This window comes from Otolemur garnettii, unplaced genomic scaffold, assembly GCF_000181295.1.
Source record: "Otolemur garnettii isolate 467f Iridium unplaced genomic scaffold, OtoGar3 scaffold00100, whole genome shotgun sequence".
In the NCBI taxonomy this organism is placed as follows: Eukaryota; Metazoa; Chordata; class Mammalia; order Primates; family Galagidae; genus Otolemur; species Otolemur garnettii.
This window is the reverse complement of record NW_003852495.1, coordinates 3,154,040-3,168,953: the sequence shown is the minus strand read 5'-3', so window position 1 is coordinate 3,168,953 and position 14,914 is coordinate 3,154,040. Positions and strand designations below refer to the sequence as shown.

The 14,914-nt window shown below is 38.5% G+C and overlaps 1 protein-coding gene across 1 annotated transcript in view; it reads left to right on the top strand.

Annotated features, from left to right (window-relative positions):
* HECW2 (HECT, C2 and WW domain containing E3 ubiquitin protein ligase 2) overlaps positions 1 to 14,042 on the top strand; it is a 130,170-nt gene extending 116,128 nt beyond the window's left edge. The window contains exon 22 of the mRNA XM_023516935.1: positions 11,868 to 14,042. Coding sequence (XP_023372703.1) covers positions 11,868 to 11,979 — 112 coding nt within the window. The 3' untranslated portion in view covers positions 11,980 to 14,042. The remainder of the gene's footprint in view (positions 1 to 11,867) is intronic.
* The last annotated feature ends 872 nt before the right edge of the window (positions 14,043 to 14,914 follow it).

The following is a 14,914-nucleotide window of genomic DNA, read 5'->3' as shown; positions in this document are numbered from 1 at the left end:
GTTGAGGCAGTAGACTCGCTTGAGCCCAGGAGCTGGAGGTTGCTGTGAGCTGTGATGCCACAGCTACCCAGGGGGAAAGCTTGAGGCTCTGTCTCAAAAAAAAAAAAAAAGAAAGTTTCTGATCTAAAGGGTTTATTTTATAAAGTCCAGTTCTTCTACCATGAGAATAGATACACTAAAGCCATTTTCCTGCTATTTCTTGATAGGTATAAGTTCACAAATAAATTACTGGTTGGTCTCAAGTTTGAGTTTGGTCAGCCCCCATGGATTTCTTTTTCCTATTAGTAAGATGATTTTTAACACTTAACATGTGACATCATATACACTGGAGAGAAAAATGGAGAGATGTCCTTCCTACTTAAAAAATGAATATCTGAGAAGTGTGGCATCATCTTGTGTTGGGCATGGGAAGTTCTACCTGGAAGGTCAGAGGGAGCAGCAGAGCATGAGGGCGGGCAGTCCTGACAAGTGGTGTGATGAGAAACAACATCTTGGTCGTTCCAGACAGATGATGGAAGGCCGTGCAGCCTTCCCAGCAGACCACGGTGAGCCTCATTGTCTTCTCAGATTTCCTACTCTCGCTTTGTGGGACCTATGGCTAGCACTGCCTCAGTGTGAGCCAAGAAGTATATTAAAGTATATGTGGTTGTCTCCAAAGCTGGGACAAATTGAGTTGCCTGGATCTTTTTTCTCTCTTGTGGTAATAGAATAACTACAGGCCCAGATGATATTTATGGGTGGGTGTGATGGAGGCAGAGATGTATAGCCTGAGCACATGACTGCCTTTCCTCCGCTCTGCGGTTGGTGGTTAGCTCTGTATTTGCATTCCGGTAGAAGACTTCCTACCCCTGGTGTTTTGAGGGACTTTATGAAAAGGGAGTAAATTCACTTTATGGCAGTTGCTTATAAACAGTCCAAAGAGTAGTTTGCTAACATGCCAGCCTGGAAAATGCAGGGCAGTCCCCTCTCTCATCGTGGTGTGGAGTTCCTGTATTCAACCCTACGGTTCTAGCCAAGTAGGGTGATGGGACAGAGGACTTGGAGAGCTATAGTCACAATGGGAGTGTACTGGGTTTTGCCAAAGGGGAAAACGTTAATTTTTGAAAATGACTATGATTGAAATGCTGACTGAAATCAAGAAATAAAATGTGAGTTAATGATGACATAGGGTCTTAGGTTTTCCAACAGAATAGAACTTTAAAAGATAAAATTATTTTTTCTTAAAGAAATGGTAACTTTTTTATTTTTAAAAACCCTGCTTTTTATTCTTATATGAAAAGAGAACTTTTTACAAAAAATGCCAAGAGACATATGTATATCTTAAAGTATATTAAACATATATGTATGCCATGGGATTACTCTTCAGCCATAGCTAGAAGAAGATGGAGACTTTACATCTTTTGTATTTATCTGGATCGAGTTGAAGAACCTTTCCTTAGTAAAGTATCACAGCAATGCAAAAGAAGTATTCAATGTACTCAATACTAATATGAAACTCGTAGATGAATAAATACACACCCCAAAACACAAGTATATTCAACTGGAGGGAGAGGGAAGGATAGGGGCATGTGGTCAGCTCTCAGCTAACAAGCACCATATAGGGGTATACAGCACACAGCCCAGGGCAAGAACACCACAACTTGGACTTTACACAATGTAACCTAATCGTTTGCCCCCTATATTAATTTGAAATTTTAAAAAATATACATATGCCAATCAAAATTCCACTACTGAGATAAGCGTTGTTAACATTTTAGAGTAGATTGTTTCACTCATTTCTTTAAATACAGACACGCAAATTTAAAGACCAAAGGACATTCATACTAAAACAAAAAATAATTCACACTGCATGTACTGGTTATAACCTTTTTGTTTATCACATATTACTAAAGATAAACATCTTTCCATGTCATTAAATATTGCTCTTCAATATTATTAATAATTCAGTTTTTCCTCCTCTGGTACAAAGAGCATTGTCTACTGTCAAAGTGAATTACCAGCTAGTCCATAGGAAAATAACTGTGGGACCTGAAATATGATCCCAGTTTCAGGAGAAGGGAAGGGCCGTCTGGTGCTGCCTCTTTTCTAACTTTCCTGAAGGTGTTCCTCCTGGGTCCCCCAGCTCCCCACCACCTGCTGGTCAGCTGAGGTGACTTTTCACCTGGGAGGAGATTGGCAGAGTCTGACACAACAGTCTGCTCCACCACTGAGTTTCTGATAGGAGGCCCTCTCCGACTCCTTTCCTTTCTCCTTCCCATTTTATTTTACCATTGAATCAGCAAGTATTAACCACAAATATGCTGGAGATAACTCCTAATCTCACCATATTAAAGGTCCTTAAATATGACATACCTTTTAGACTGGTCTTGACTGTGAGAGGTGGGTAAATTTATCATAAAAACAGATTGTATCTAAAAAGAGACTCTTTAGTACTTAAGGTCAAAAGTCAAGCTATCGAAAACGTTTGTGATTATTTAATGGAACGAAAGGAGGTTTAGCTGCTGCTAACAGCAGAGGGTAGGATAATCCAAGTCAAGCTGGCTAATGATCCTTGAGATCTGTTTCACAGGTTGTATTTTGAAATGTACATTTATGGGTGACCAATACCACAACTGTTAAAGCATGCTTATCCCCCCTCCTTGGTGTCAAGAGCAAAAACTACTTTGGGTTATCACTTTCTACGAGCCTCGTCCACAACTCCATCACCTCTCACCTGGAATAATGTAGCAGCCTGCCCGCTAAACGCCCTGCTGTTTCTCCTCTGTACTCCCTGTCGTTCATGCGTTCTGCCCTCAGCAGCCATGGGGATCTGCTGGCATGTCAGGGTCACCTCCCTTCCTTGCTTACATCCTCCAGTGAGATAGAATAAAATCCAACTCCTTCCCTAGAACTTCCAGGTGGTGGCCTTGATCTGGCCTCTCCCCCCTCCTTCAGCCCCCACACTCTTCACAGCCTCCTCCTCACTGTTCCCCCCAAAGTGCCAAATTCAATTCTGCCTCAACCCTAAGGACGTGCTGCCCAGAACTGTTTTCTGCTGGCTCTTCCCATAATTGGCTCTTTATCATTCCCAACGACTCAGCTTAGAAGTGAGTTCCTCAGAGAGCCCCCCAGGCTCTGCCCCCACTCTGTCACACTTTACTTCCTTCACAGGACTTACTCTACCTCAGCCGCCATCTTTCTGTGTCAATTTACTCATTGATTATCTCTCTCTCCCACTATAATATAACCTTGTGAGAACAAGAACCTTATTTGAATTAAATGTGGCTTTGTTCCCAGCCCTAACCCCAGCACCTGGCACATGATAGGTACTCAAGGAATATTGTTTTTCGTGATGACTTTGGAGCACTCTGCAGATTTCCCAGAATTGGTTTTCTGAGGGTCAGAGATTGTGCTGTGCCATCATAGGTTATACAAATATTTTTGACCTAGTCGTATCAGGTCTAAACCTCTGATCTAAACCTGCTCTAAACCTCATGATCTAAGATATTAGAGAAATTATGAATATTTTTGAAATACTAACAGGAGTCAGAGCCATAATTGTGTTAATAAAGCTACCTGGGCTAACTCTAAACCTGCTCTAAACCTCATGATCTAAGAAGATATTAGAGAAATTATGAATATTTTTGAAATACTAACAGGAGTCAGAGCCATAATTGTGTTAATAAAGCTACCTGGGCTAACTCAATTATCACTGAGTTCCTTTAATTGAATTTTATCACTCTGTGGGATTGTAAATTTGGATTTTTCTTGCTGATTTCAAGCTCTGAATTCATCGTCTATTCCCCCACACATTTCTTATATTTCCTGCCTCCCTGCCTAGCTAAATGTCACCTCAACCATCCCATCTTGCACGCCCAGTCACTAGCTCCCTTTCATCCATGAAATAAACAAAAGGGATCTTTGTATGAACACACCTTACTTCCTGATGTGGCCCTGCCTCCCCATCTGGCCTCCCGTCCAGCCTTGGCTCCTGTCCTTGGGCACTTGCCCTTCTCAGGTTTCCTGATGATGTAATGCTTTCTCATGCTTCCGAAACATCCTCTGGGGACATCCTTCTCTTTGTTCTAGATCAAGAAAAACCCCACACACCCACAAATCCTTTAAACCTTCAGACAAATGGTGTCTTCTGTAAAACCTCCCTGACTCTGCTGAGTGGATCATAACTCACTCTGTTATGATTATTGGCATGTGCAGCCACTAATGCTCCATATGAATCTTAGGAATGAATTAAGCAAAGGTGTCTGATAGTCTTCTGGAGAAGTGCAGCCCTGGGCTAGGGCTCATAGTTCAGTGAACAGAGCCAACATAAGACTGGATTTCAGAGCCCACTCACCCAAAGGCTGTATAGTGGACCCTTGAACAATTTGGTGATTAGGGGAATATGACTTTTGATTCTCCCAAAACTTAGCTTCTAACAATCTCCCATTGACCAGAACCTTAGTGATAACACAAAACATGTATTTTGTATGATTTATGTTTATATACTATATTCTTACAATTAAGTAAGCCAGAGAAGAGAAAATGCTGCTAAGAAAATTATAAGGAAGAGAAAATATATTTACAATTCATTAAGTCAATGGTTCTCAACCTTCATAATGCCGTGTTGTATTTTCATTGTTACAAAGGAGTTATGACCCACAGGTTGAGAAACGCTGCATTAAGTGGACATGGATCATCCTGTAGGCCTTTATCCTTGCCATCTTCACCTTAGTAGGCTGAAGAGAAAGAGGAAGAGTTGGCCTTACTGTCCGAGGGCTGGTGGTTCCAAATTGTTGCCTATTTCCAAAAGATTTTCTGAATACTGTATATTTACTGGGAAAAAAAAAAAAAACTGGATGTAAGTGGACCCTTGCAGTTCAACCATGTTGTTGGGCCAGGGACGTTGGCTCATGGCTACAATCCTAGCACTCTGGGAGGCTAAAGCAGGTGGATCAACTGAGCTCAGGAGTTTAAGACCAGCCTGAACAAAAGCAAGACCCCATCTCTACTAAAACTAGAAAAAAAATTAACCAAGTGTTGTGGTGAGCACCTATACTCCCAGCTACTCAGGAGACTGAGGCAAGGAGGATCACTCAGACCCAAGAGTTTGAGGTTGCTGTGAGCTATGATACTATGGCATTCTACTCAGGAACCAGAGTGAGACTCTGTCGCAAAAAAAAAAAAAAATTTATGTTGTTTAAGGGTCAGCTGTACAGAGCACAGGCTACACAGCCCTTAGGGGTTCATTTGCCTGTGTATCTTGCTTCCAGAGTGTGAACTCCTGAAGTGCACAGGCCAGACTCACCAGTATGCTAGAGGACTGCTCAATGCCGGGTGTGCAATGTGTGCTCAGTAAGTGTTCAGTGAGTTAAGGAATGAATGAAATGTAATGCAAATAGAAAAATCAAGTTTTATTTGCCAGGGTACTTTGTGTGGGAACAATAAGCTTTCAAAATACAGTAGAACCCCTGTAAGTTGACCACCCACAGGACTGTAAGAAACTGGTCAACATACAGAGGTGGTCAACATAAGGAATTTGGCCAACTGTACTGATGTATACATGTTCAGTCTATAAGAATTAGGTCAGTTTAAGGAGATAGTCAATGTAGGGAGGTGTCAACTATGGAGGTTCTACTGTTTGGGATATTTGAGGTGGAAAATAATAGAAGCTCTACAGGTGGAAAGACTTGGGTTCAGCATGAACACCTATTGGATTAGGGGGCCTTGAAAGGCCAGAGAAGGTGGGGAGGATGGAGAGGAAGCTTCAGAGCCTCTGTAGATGCACAAAGAAGTCCAGATCCGCCTGTTCTACAGTCTACCTCCCAGCCCTCTCCCTTCTTCCTCTAATGGGGGCTGACAAACAGAACTGTGTGCACACAAGATGCCCTTAGGGGGGAGTCCGTGGACACACTTTCAGAGAGGTTAAATTTGGAATTGCCAGGCAAATTAGGTCAGGAATACTCAACATTTATAAAGAAATCTTAATACTGAAAAGAAATAAGTCCCAAATTCTTAGGAATTCTCCAGAGTGCTTTTAAGTGTTTGGTTTATAGATTTATTAATTGCTTGATGAAATGATAGGTACAAGAGAAAGAAAACTGAAATCTGAAGGGTTAGGCACCACTGCCAATTAAAAATAAAAGTGTTAACACTTTCTAAGTTACAATGAAAATAAAAAGGGTTTATTTGATGCAAAGCCATTTTATTTCTAGGACTACATCTGTTAGATAAAAATGTGGTCCTTGGTTTTCTCCTTCTCCCTCCATCTCCCTTATTTTAAAATCTTGGTGACAATCTCTTCTTTGTCTTGTATTTTGGGTGCTTAAAAGGTACCCAAAATTATTCCTGGGAGAATGGGGAATAAATGAATGAATGAGATCATTTACACACAGAGAGAAATACATTAATGATTGAACTAATCTATGGAGATATGGATATAATTGTGATACTTTTGGCTCACTGAATTTGGATAATTGGCTTGTCCATCTATAAGAAAGAAAAAAGGGGAAGCATATGACCTCCTGGTAAACATCTGAAGGATCTAGAAAGGACCAAGACATCTGTTAAATCAGACCAGATGTCTGGAGAGTTTTTAAATCTTAATATTGATGCCAGCACGATTTCCCAAAGATGGGTTCAGATCTGCTCGCCTTAAGTGGTTCTGGCTGCATAGATTAAAATGAGGTAAACTCATTATAGCTTTACTGTGGCTGGCTTTGAAAGATTTGAAAAATGTTCTTTTATTGAGACTGAATAGCTGGATGTGCTTTTGCTGCCAATATCAACACAGTCCCAGGGCCCTCCTGTTATTTTCTGGTGGAGTTTTCTTAGGACATGGAATGGGGCAGGGGCGGGGGTGTGAAAAGCCTCAGAGGATTGTGTTTTGCTTTGCTTTTTTTCTTTTTCTGTTCTTGGCTCATACAGCAAGTTGATGGTAAATATTGGGCAATTTACTTGACCACACTATTCCTCAATTTCCTTAGTAGCAACGCTGTCTTGTTTATAAGGAGTTTTGAAATTTTTACAAGCATACAAAACACTGGTGCCTCTCCCGTAGTGGAGACCACCTGCATCAGGTTCACTTGGAGTGATTGTTAAAATGCAGATCCCTAGGCCCACCCCCAAAACTTCTGAATTAGAATCTCACAGGGTATAACCAAAAGTCTCCATTGTAAATAAGCGATTCTGATGTGCTCCAAAGTAATTCTTTGAGAATTTCTGCTTTAAGCCTGAGATTGAACTAGATCGTTTGATCACTTGAAAATCCCTGGTATTTCCCAGGATTTTCTGGACTAACCCAATCTCAGCCATTTTCCCCAGAGCTACTGCATGTTCTGATTGAGTCATTCATTTACAAAGTATCTGAGGCTTTATTTTGCCAAATCCCTGTCCTCAAAATGTACATAATCTGGTAGGATGTTGAGGACTAGCAGTTCCTAGTCTGGAATGAGAGGAAATTAACACGCAGGTTTCCAAAAGTAAAAGAAAAGATCCAGTGAACATCGGTCTCCCCGCTTTCAGTTTTGTGTTGGACTTCCCCTGGGAGACCCAAGGTTGAGTTCTGTTCTTGATTTGGCCACTGACTCAGCTTTGACCTTGGAAAAACCATTTATTCTTTCCGCACAGTTTCCCCCTCCACAATATATGCTTTCTCCATCCTCATGAAATATTTTCCAGTGGAGCTATTTAGTTTATTTAGGAATAAAGCTGGATTATAGTAACCACATGTTATTCCACCATGTGTAATTTAGGAAGCAGTGATAGCCATTGGTTATGGATCAATAGTGATGATTATGTCTTATGACTGAAAGTAGCAAAAAAAGGTTGTTCAGTTCTTCCCTTTGCATTGATAACTGAAGAGAGAATTTACTGCATAAGGCACAATAGATACTACAGAAACTGCAGAGGGGCCTGCAGACTTCCTGTTTCTCTGTTTAGAACTCTGGAGGAATGAAAGGATTGGTGTCTGCTGACAGGTTTCCTTCACCACTTGCCCTTGCCAGATAATTCTATGTCATACTTAACATCACATTTGCCACCTTTTCTTGGACCATTACTACCTTGAGACCTGTTGCTAGTTTTCGGTTGCTGCAAAACAAATTACCACCAATTTGTCAGCTTAAAACAACATTTATTTATTATCTCCCTGTGTCCATTGGAGAGGAGCTTTGCTCCAGGTGCAGTTTAGCTAGGTCTTCTTTTCATTATCTCACAAGGCTGAAATGGAGGTGTTTGGCTGGGCTGCATTCCCATCCGAAGGGTCAACTAGGGAAAGATCTGCTTCCAAGTTCCCTTAAGTTGTTGGCAGAATTCATTCCTTGCAGTGGTAGAATTTATGATAGCTTGCTTCTTCAAATCTAGCCATAGGTGAGAATCTCTATTTTGTGTCATTTATATGAATAGATAAGAAATCCTAGGGCTTTAAAAGACAAGTAGACTTAGCATTCTGCAGGGTGGCTATTATTAAGAAAACAACAACAAAATAAGCATTGGCAAGGATATGGAAAAATTGGAACACTTAATGCACTGTTGGTGGGAATATAAAATGTTGCAGCCAGTATAAAAACAATATTGTCTTAAAACAGATATTTGTACACCCATGTTCATAGTAGCACTATTCACAATAGTCAAAATGTAGAAACAACTCCTGTCCATCACGGGATGAATAGATAAAGAAAATATGGTATATACATGCAATGGAATATTATTCGGCCTAAAAAAAGGAAATTCTGACCCATGCCACAGCATGAACCTTAAAAACACTATGATAAATGACATATGCCAGTCACAAAGGACAAATATCTTAAGGTTCCACTTATATGATTGGAATAGAATAGTCATATTCAGAAAGACAGAAAATAGAATGGTGCGTCCCAGAGGCGGGGGGTGGGGGTATATGGGAGTTATTATTTAATGGGTATGGGTATGGAGTTTCAGTTTTGCAACTTGAATAAGTTTTAGATAGGGACAGTGGTGATGGCTGCAGAATAATGTACAAGTAGTTAATGCCACAGAACTGTGCACTTAAAACAGTTAAATTATACATTTTGTTATATTTATTTTTGCCACAATAAAAATGTTGAAAAGATAAACAGGCAAAGCAGATGAACTTATAAAACATAAAACAGGAAATGTTACAACCAAAAGTAGACTTGAGGAAAGATGCTTAACCTTGTTAGTAATGAAAGAAATGAAAATTTTAAAACAATAATGTGGTTCCATCTTTTAATTTAAGGGGACAATGAATGTGATGTGTCTAACACACAGTCTAGCTAGCATATAATTATACTCAAAATATATTTCATTTCTATGCTTCTTCCTCTCTTCCTAGAACAGAGACAAAAATCTTCATTTAATATTTTTATTCTAGGAGTTCACATAAGATAGATTTTAAACCATTCCCAGGATTTAATTTCAATATGCTAGTTGAATTTTTAAAAGAGTAAAAGCTTTTTCTTGAGGCTCAAGTTTAAAAAGTAAAAGGAATATAAGTTCCACTATAAGGAGTTACAAGAAGAATTATATTAAATGAGTTCCAGAATGTTTATTGTATCCAAAAAAGAGGTTTTCTCAAAAAGATTAGTTAAGTGATTTCCTCCAATATATTCCAGAATTTATAAAGTTAATATTATCTCTATGTTGTAAAACTGGTACAGATTGATCATCCTCAATCTAAAAATCTTAAATATGAAATGCTTCAAAGTCTTCTGAGCAAACATGACACTGCAAGTGGAAAAACCTGTGTGACAGGGTGACAGTCAATCAAAGCTTGGTTTCATGCACAAATTTATTAAAAATATGGTATAAAATTTTCTTCAGGCTGTGTATAGAAGTTGTATACAACTTATATGAATTTTGTGCTTAGACTTTGGTCTCATCCCTGAGACATGTCATTATGCAAATATTTGTGTAATATGGAAATATTACACAAATCTGAAACAATCTAAAACATGTCTGGTCCCAAAGCATCAACCCTGTATTCTTACAACAGATCCCTTTATGTTCCTATTTCTAATAAGCCATGTGGCTACACACCTGCCTTAATATATTTTTACTATCTCTTAGTTTTCAGGGGCCATTGGCAATGTATTAATAGCAATTAGAGTAAATCTTTTTGATGGTAATGAAATGTAGCTAAGAACACATCTATTATTAAATGATCAAACACTATGAGCATTCTATTAAGCATGTGTCTGTTATTTCATTTAATTTTCATATCCTTCTAAGACAAATGATATTATTTCCCACTTTACAGGTAAGACAATTAAGACTCAGTTTTAGTAACTCACTCAAAATCCTCACTACTCCTGGTTGGTAAAGCTGGGATTCAAACTCGATTGTGTGCAACTCCAAACCTCTTCCATCTTTCTTTTATGCTATGCTGCATGGAGGAATGTTTCTTTTTGTTTGTTTGTTTTGTTTTGAGACAGAGTCTCAAGCTGTGGCCCTGGGTAGACTACCATGGCATCACAGCTCACAGCAACCTCAACTCTAGGGCTTAAGCAATTCTCTTGCCTCAGCCTCCCAAGTAGCTAGGACTACAGGCACCCGCCACAACACCCAGCTATTTTTTTGTTGTTGTTGCAGTTGTCATTGTTGTTTATTTGTCCCAGGTCAGGTTCAAACCTGCCAGCCACGGTGTATGGGGCCGGTGCCCTACCCACTAAACTCTGGGCACCACCTGCATGTAGGAATATTAATTATATTTATTTCACAAGGAAAAAGTGATTTATAAGAATAAACATGACTTTGTAAAAATAGCCTGCTAATAATTATAGCTCCTGCAATTTCATGCTCATTCAAAAGGATTTTTTTTTAAGTCAAAGTTATTTAGGTCTTATAAACAAGCTGTTGTACATTCAGAGTAGAATGCTTCCTATTCCATGTCAAAAGCTCAGATTTGCTTCCTGATAACATGTACTGTTGGGAGACTGTGTATTTTTTATTGTGATTCAGGTGCAAATAACAGGAAATCATATTTTTTCCCATCTTGGCAAAAGGAGAGGTATTTCTAAAAAAAATACTTAACATAATGATTTAAATGACCATGTTTTTGGCCTTGTCAGGGGGGCAGAAAATAGATTATAACACAGGATTCAAAGAAGTAACAATGGTCTACTGGCTTAGAAAAGTCCAGCCAGGGAATTTCCCAAGCCGGGAAACAAGTCTTCAAAGACACGGAGTGCTCTTCCCTGACCGAGAAAATGAAAAAACTCAGAACTGCTGATGGTCTGCTACAAAAGTCAGCTCTGAAAATTAACTATTTTGCAAGACCTTATAGCCATGTCTTAAAAATAAAAAATCTATACCAAAAGAGTAAACAAAACCCCAAACTTGTCTTGTAATTCCTAGACAACTCAAAAAATGTTAATTTATATGTAATATACTTTTTACATTGTTGGGAAAATAAAATTTTTTAAAATAGTTTCTTTCCTTTAGAGAAATTCAGTTCTGATTTTTTTTTTTTTTTGACTGAGTTTTATGTCGCCCTTGGTGAAGTGCTGTGGCATCACAGCTCACAGCAATCTCAAACTCTTGGGTTTAAGCAATCCTTTTGCCTCAGCCTCCCAAGTACCAGGCACTACAGGCGCCCACCGCAATGCCCGGCTATTTTTTGGTTATAGTTGTCATTGTTGTTTGGTGGGCTCAGGCTGGATTTGAACCCACCAGGTCCTGGATATGTGGCTGGCACTCTAGCCACTGAGCTAAAGGCACTGAGCCTCAGTTCTAAATTTTTAAAGTTAAATGCCTTCAAAGTTTTTTCAATAGGAGTATCAAAATTAATAGCAAATACATTTGAATAAGAAAGACATGCGTACACACACACACACACACTTTTTCTTTTCACTTGACTGTTCTAAACTGTGTGCCGCTGCTTCTGTTTGCAGGGCTCATACTTGTTTTAACCGTCTGGATCTGCCCCCGTACCCGTCCTTTTCCATGCTTTATGAAAAACTCTTGACAGCGGTTGAAGAGACCAGCACCTTTGGACTTGAGTGAACTGGAAGCGCAATGCTCAGCTCTTTATGGACCGGCAATCTCAGAAGCTGCCTTCTAGAGGAACGACTGAACACTAGAAGTTTCAAGAGTTTGCTTCCTTTAGGGTAACTCCGAGTGCTGTTATTTTCTAGGGACACATGCTCTGTCGCACTTGGGGACTGGTGATGAGTCCTCTGGGAAGGATTGGGTGAGCTTGATGCCCAGGGAACAACCCAATAGTCTTTCAATCAACAGTTCTTGACTGCCAAACTTTTTCCATTTGTTATGTTCCAAGACAGAGGTGAACCTGTATCTGATCAGCTCCGTGGTTAGATCTAGGGACTCAGGGGAATCTTGAAAACTCTTGAATGTGGTTCAAGCCAAACCGGCAGCACTTGGCCCAATTTCCAAATTAGTGCAAGTTAAATAATGTAATAAAAAACAAATATATTTCCTGAAAGTATATTCATTTAAGCCCTAAGTTATAAAAGAGTATTCATTTCTCGCTTATGAGTGCCTGCATGGTGTGCACCATAGGTTTCAGCTTTCATGGGACGTGAGTGAAAACGAAACCAAGTAAATAAGAGGTAACTTTACAGATTTGCAATAAGGTGGTCTGTGACAATGTATATGCAAGTGATATGTGTGTAATTATGGCTGAAGACAAACCATTACTCAATGAATTACTAATGACAGATTTTATGCTTTATAATGCATGAAAACAATTTAAAAATAACTAGCAATTAATCACAGCGTATCAGGAAAAAGTATACAGTGAGTTCTGTTTATTTTTCATAGGTCCATTATATTTATGTTCTTTAAGATGTATATAAGAGCCTCTCTATCATCCTGTATGTATCTCCTCGTCCATTTTCACGGTCCATGCTTACTCGGGCATCGTGCTATATGCATCCATTTAAGCACTCTCAAGGGAACAAAAGGGCCTTTTATTTTTATAAAGGTTAAAAAAAAAAATTCCCCAAAATATTTTGCACTGAATGTACCAAAGTTGAAGGGACATTACAATATGACTAACAGCAACTCCATCACTTGACAAGTATAATAGAAAATAGCTTCCAAATCAGACTTCCTTCACAGTGCCGTGTCTACCACTACAAGGACTGTGCATCTAAGTAATAATTTTTTAAGACTCACTATATGTGATAGTATGATATGCATTTATTTAAAATGCATTAGACTCTCTTCCATCCATCAAATACTTTATAGGATGGCATTTAATACAGATATTTCGTATTTCCCCCACTGCTTTTTATTTGTACAGCATCATTCAACACTAAGCTCGGTTATGGAGCCATCAGCAACACTGAAAAGATCAACTCTCTTTAGGAAGAAGAGTTCCGTTTTCCCTCATCAGTGAAGACATCACGAATTGAAACACTCAGTACTATATTTCTAAGCCTGCATTTTCACTGATGCATAATTTTCTTATTAAGAAACAATTTTTCTATGGTATCTTCAAAACTGCATGACATCATTCATCTTATTTCTGCTTAATTGTATGACAGGGTGTCCTTCATGTTGTTTTGGAAGTCACTCCACATCATTGTTTACTTTTTAACTCGTGGCCATAAATAATCAGACATTCAATAGAGTGACGTTAAATTGAGGATGATGAAAACATTGGATTACCATTTGGTTTGCCAGCCTATGGCTTTACAGGCATTTCCCAGATGTTTTGTGAGACTTACATTCATGAGCAACCATAGAATTCCTCTGATGGGATGTTGGCAATCTTGTATTTTATAGAGGTCATATGCATAGTTTTCCGGGGTGTTTTGTGAGGACTGATCGCCTTCCAATTGGTTAAACTGTGTTTACTATATTGGAACTCTCAAGAGGAATAAAATAGCCCTCGTGTTGCATTCCTGTACTAAAGGGCAGGTATTGCAGGGTGGGGAAATGTTCTGAGAAAAGGTTATAGAAATCTGGACTTAAGAAAGGAAGATTTATCTGTATACTATCATTGGACCAGGAAAAAAAGGGAAGAGAAAAACAAATTTTACCTGGAAATGTCAGTTTGTACTTATTGATCATGAATACAAGTATATATTTAATTTTGCAAACTGTTTTCCCTTGTTTGTATTTTTTTCATTATAAGAAAAAGTGTTATAACACTAAAAATAGTCACATTCTTGATGGTATATGAGATGTTTCAGAGCTGGCATTCTCTAAGCGGCAGAGCTATAATACAAGGTTGCATTTCTTTCAAAAATACATTCATAGACCATGTTTGCTTTCATTTTGATATACTTTGTTACCGTATTCCATATTATTAGGTTAAAATGATTTGAAATAAAATGTATCTTTTTAACTATTCCTAACAAATATATTTCTTTGTTAAGGCATCCAACTTCTTCCCAAATAACAGCTTACTTTAATGTACGCAGACATTATTAATTAATATAATTATCCCCTCGATACTCTTCTCAGATTTGGGAATTAACAAAGATGTACTTAGCATATCAGAACACTGTGATAACTTATCTATCATTCTTCATTAGTAAAATAAAAAAACAGACAATACTAGCTATACAAAATACTAAATTTCCACAGAATAAATCAGACTTTAATATATTCCACAATTAGAAATATCCATAAACATTTTCTTCTGCACTGTGAGCCCAGATAATTAGGCTTCATTACTTGTTTTTTTTAAGAAATTTAAGATACTTATAAGTGATTCTCCTTATGCTATAAAGAACCATCACAGTACATCCTATGTGTATGCAGAACACCTCTTAGATGAGTCAACAGGCAGTCAATGGCATTCACTCCATGCCAGTCTCTGTGTTTGATGATGGAGCTACAAGATTCTAAATCTGCCCTTGAGAAGATCACAGTCTAGTAGAGTAGACACCAAGGTTTTAAAAAGTATTTGTCATAAAATTTGGTAAATTCTACAATCAAGGAATAAAGGACAAGAGTTTATCTGGGA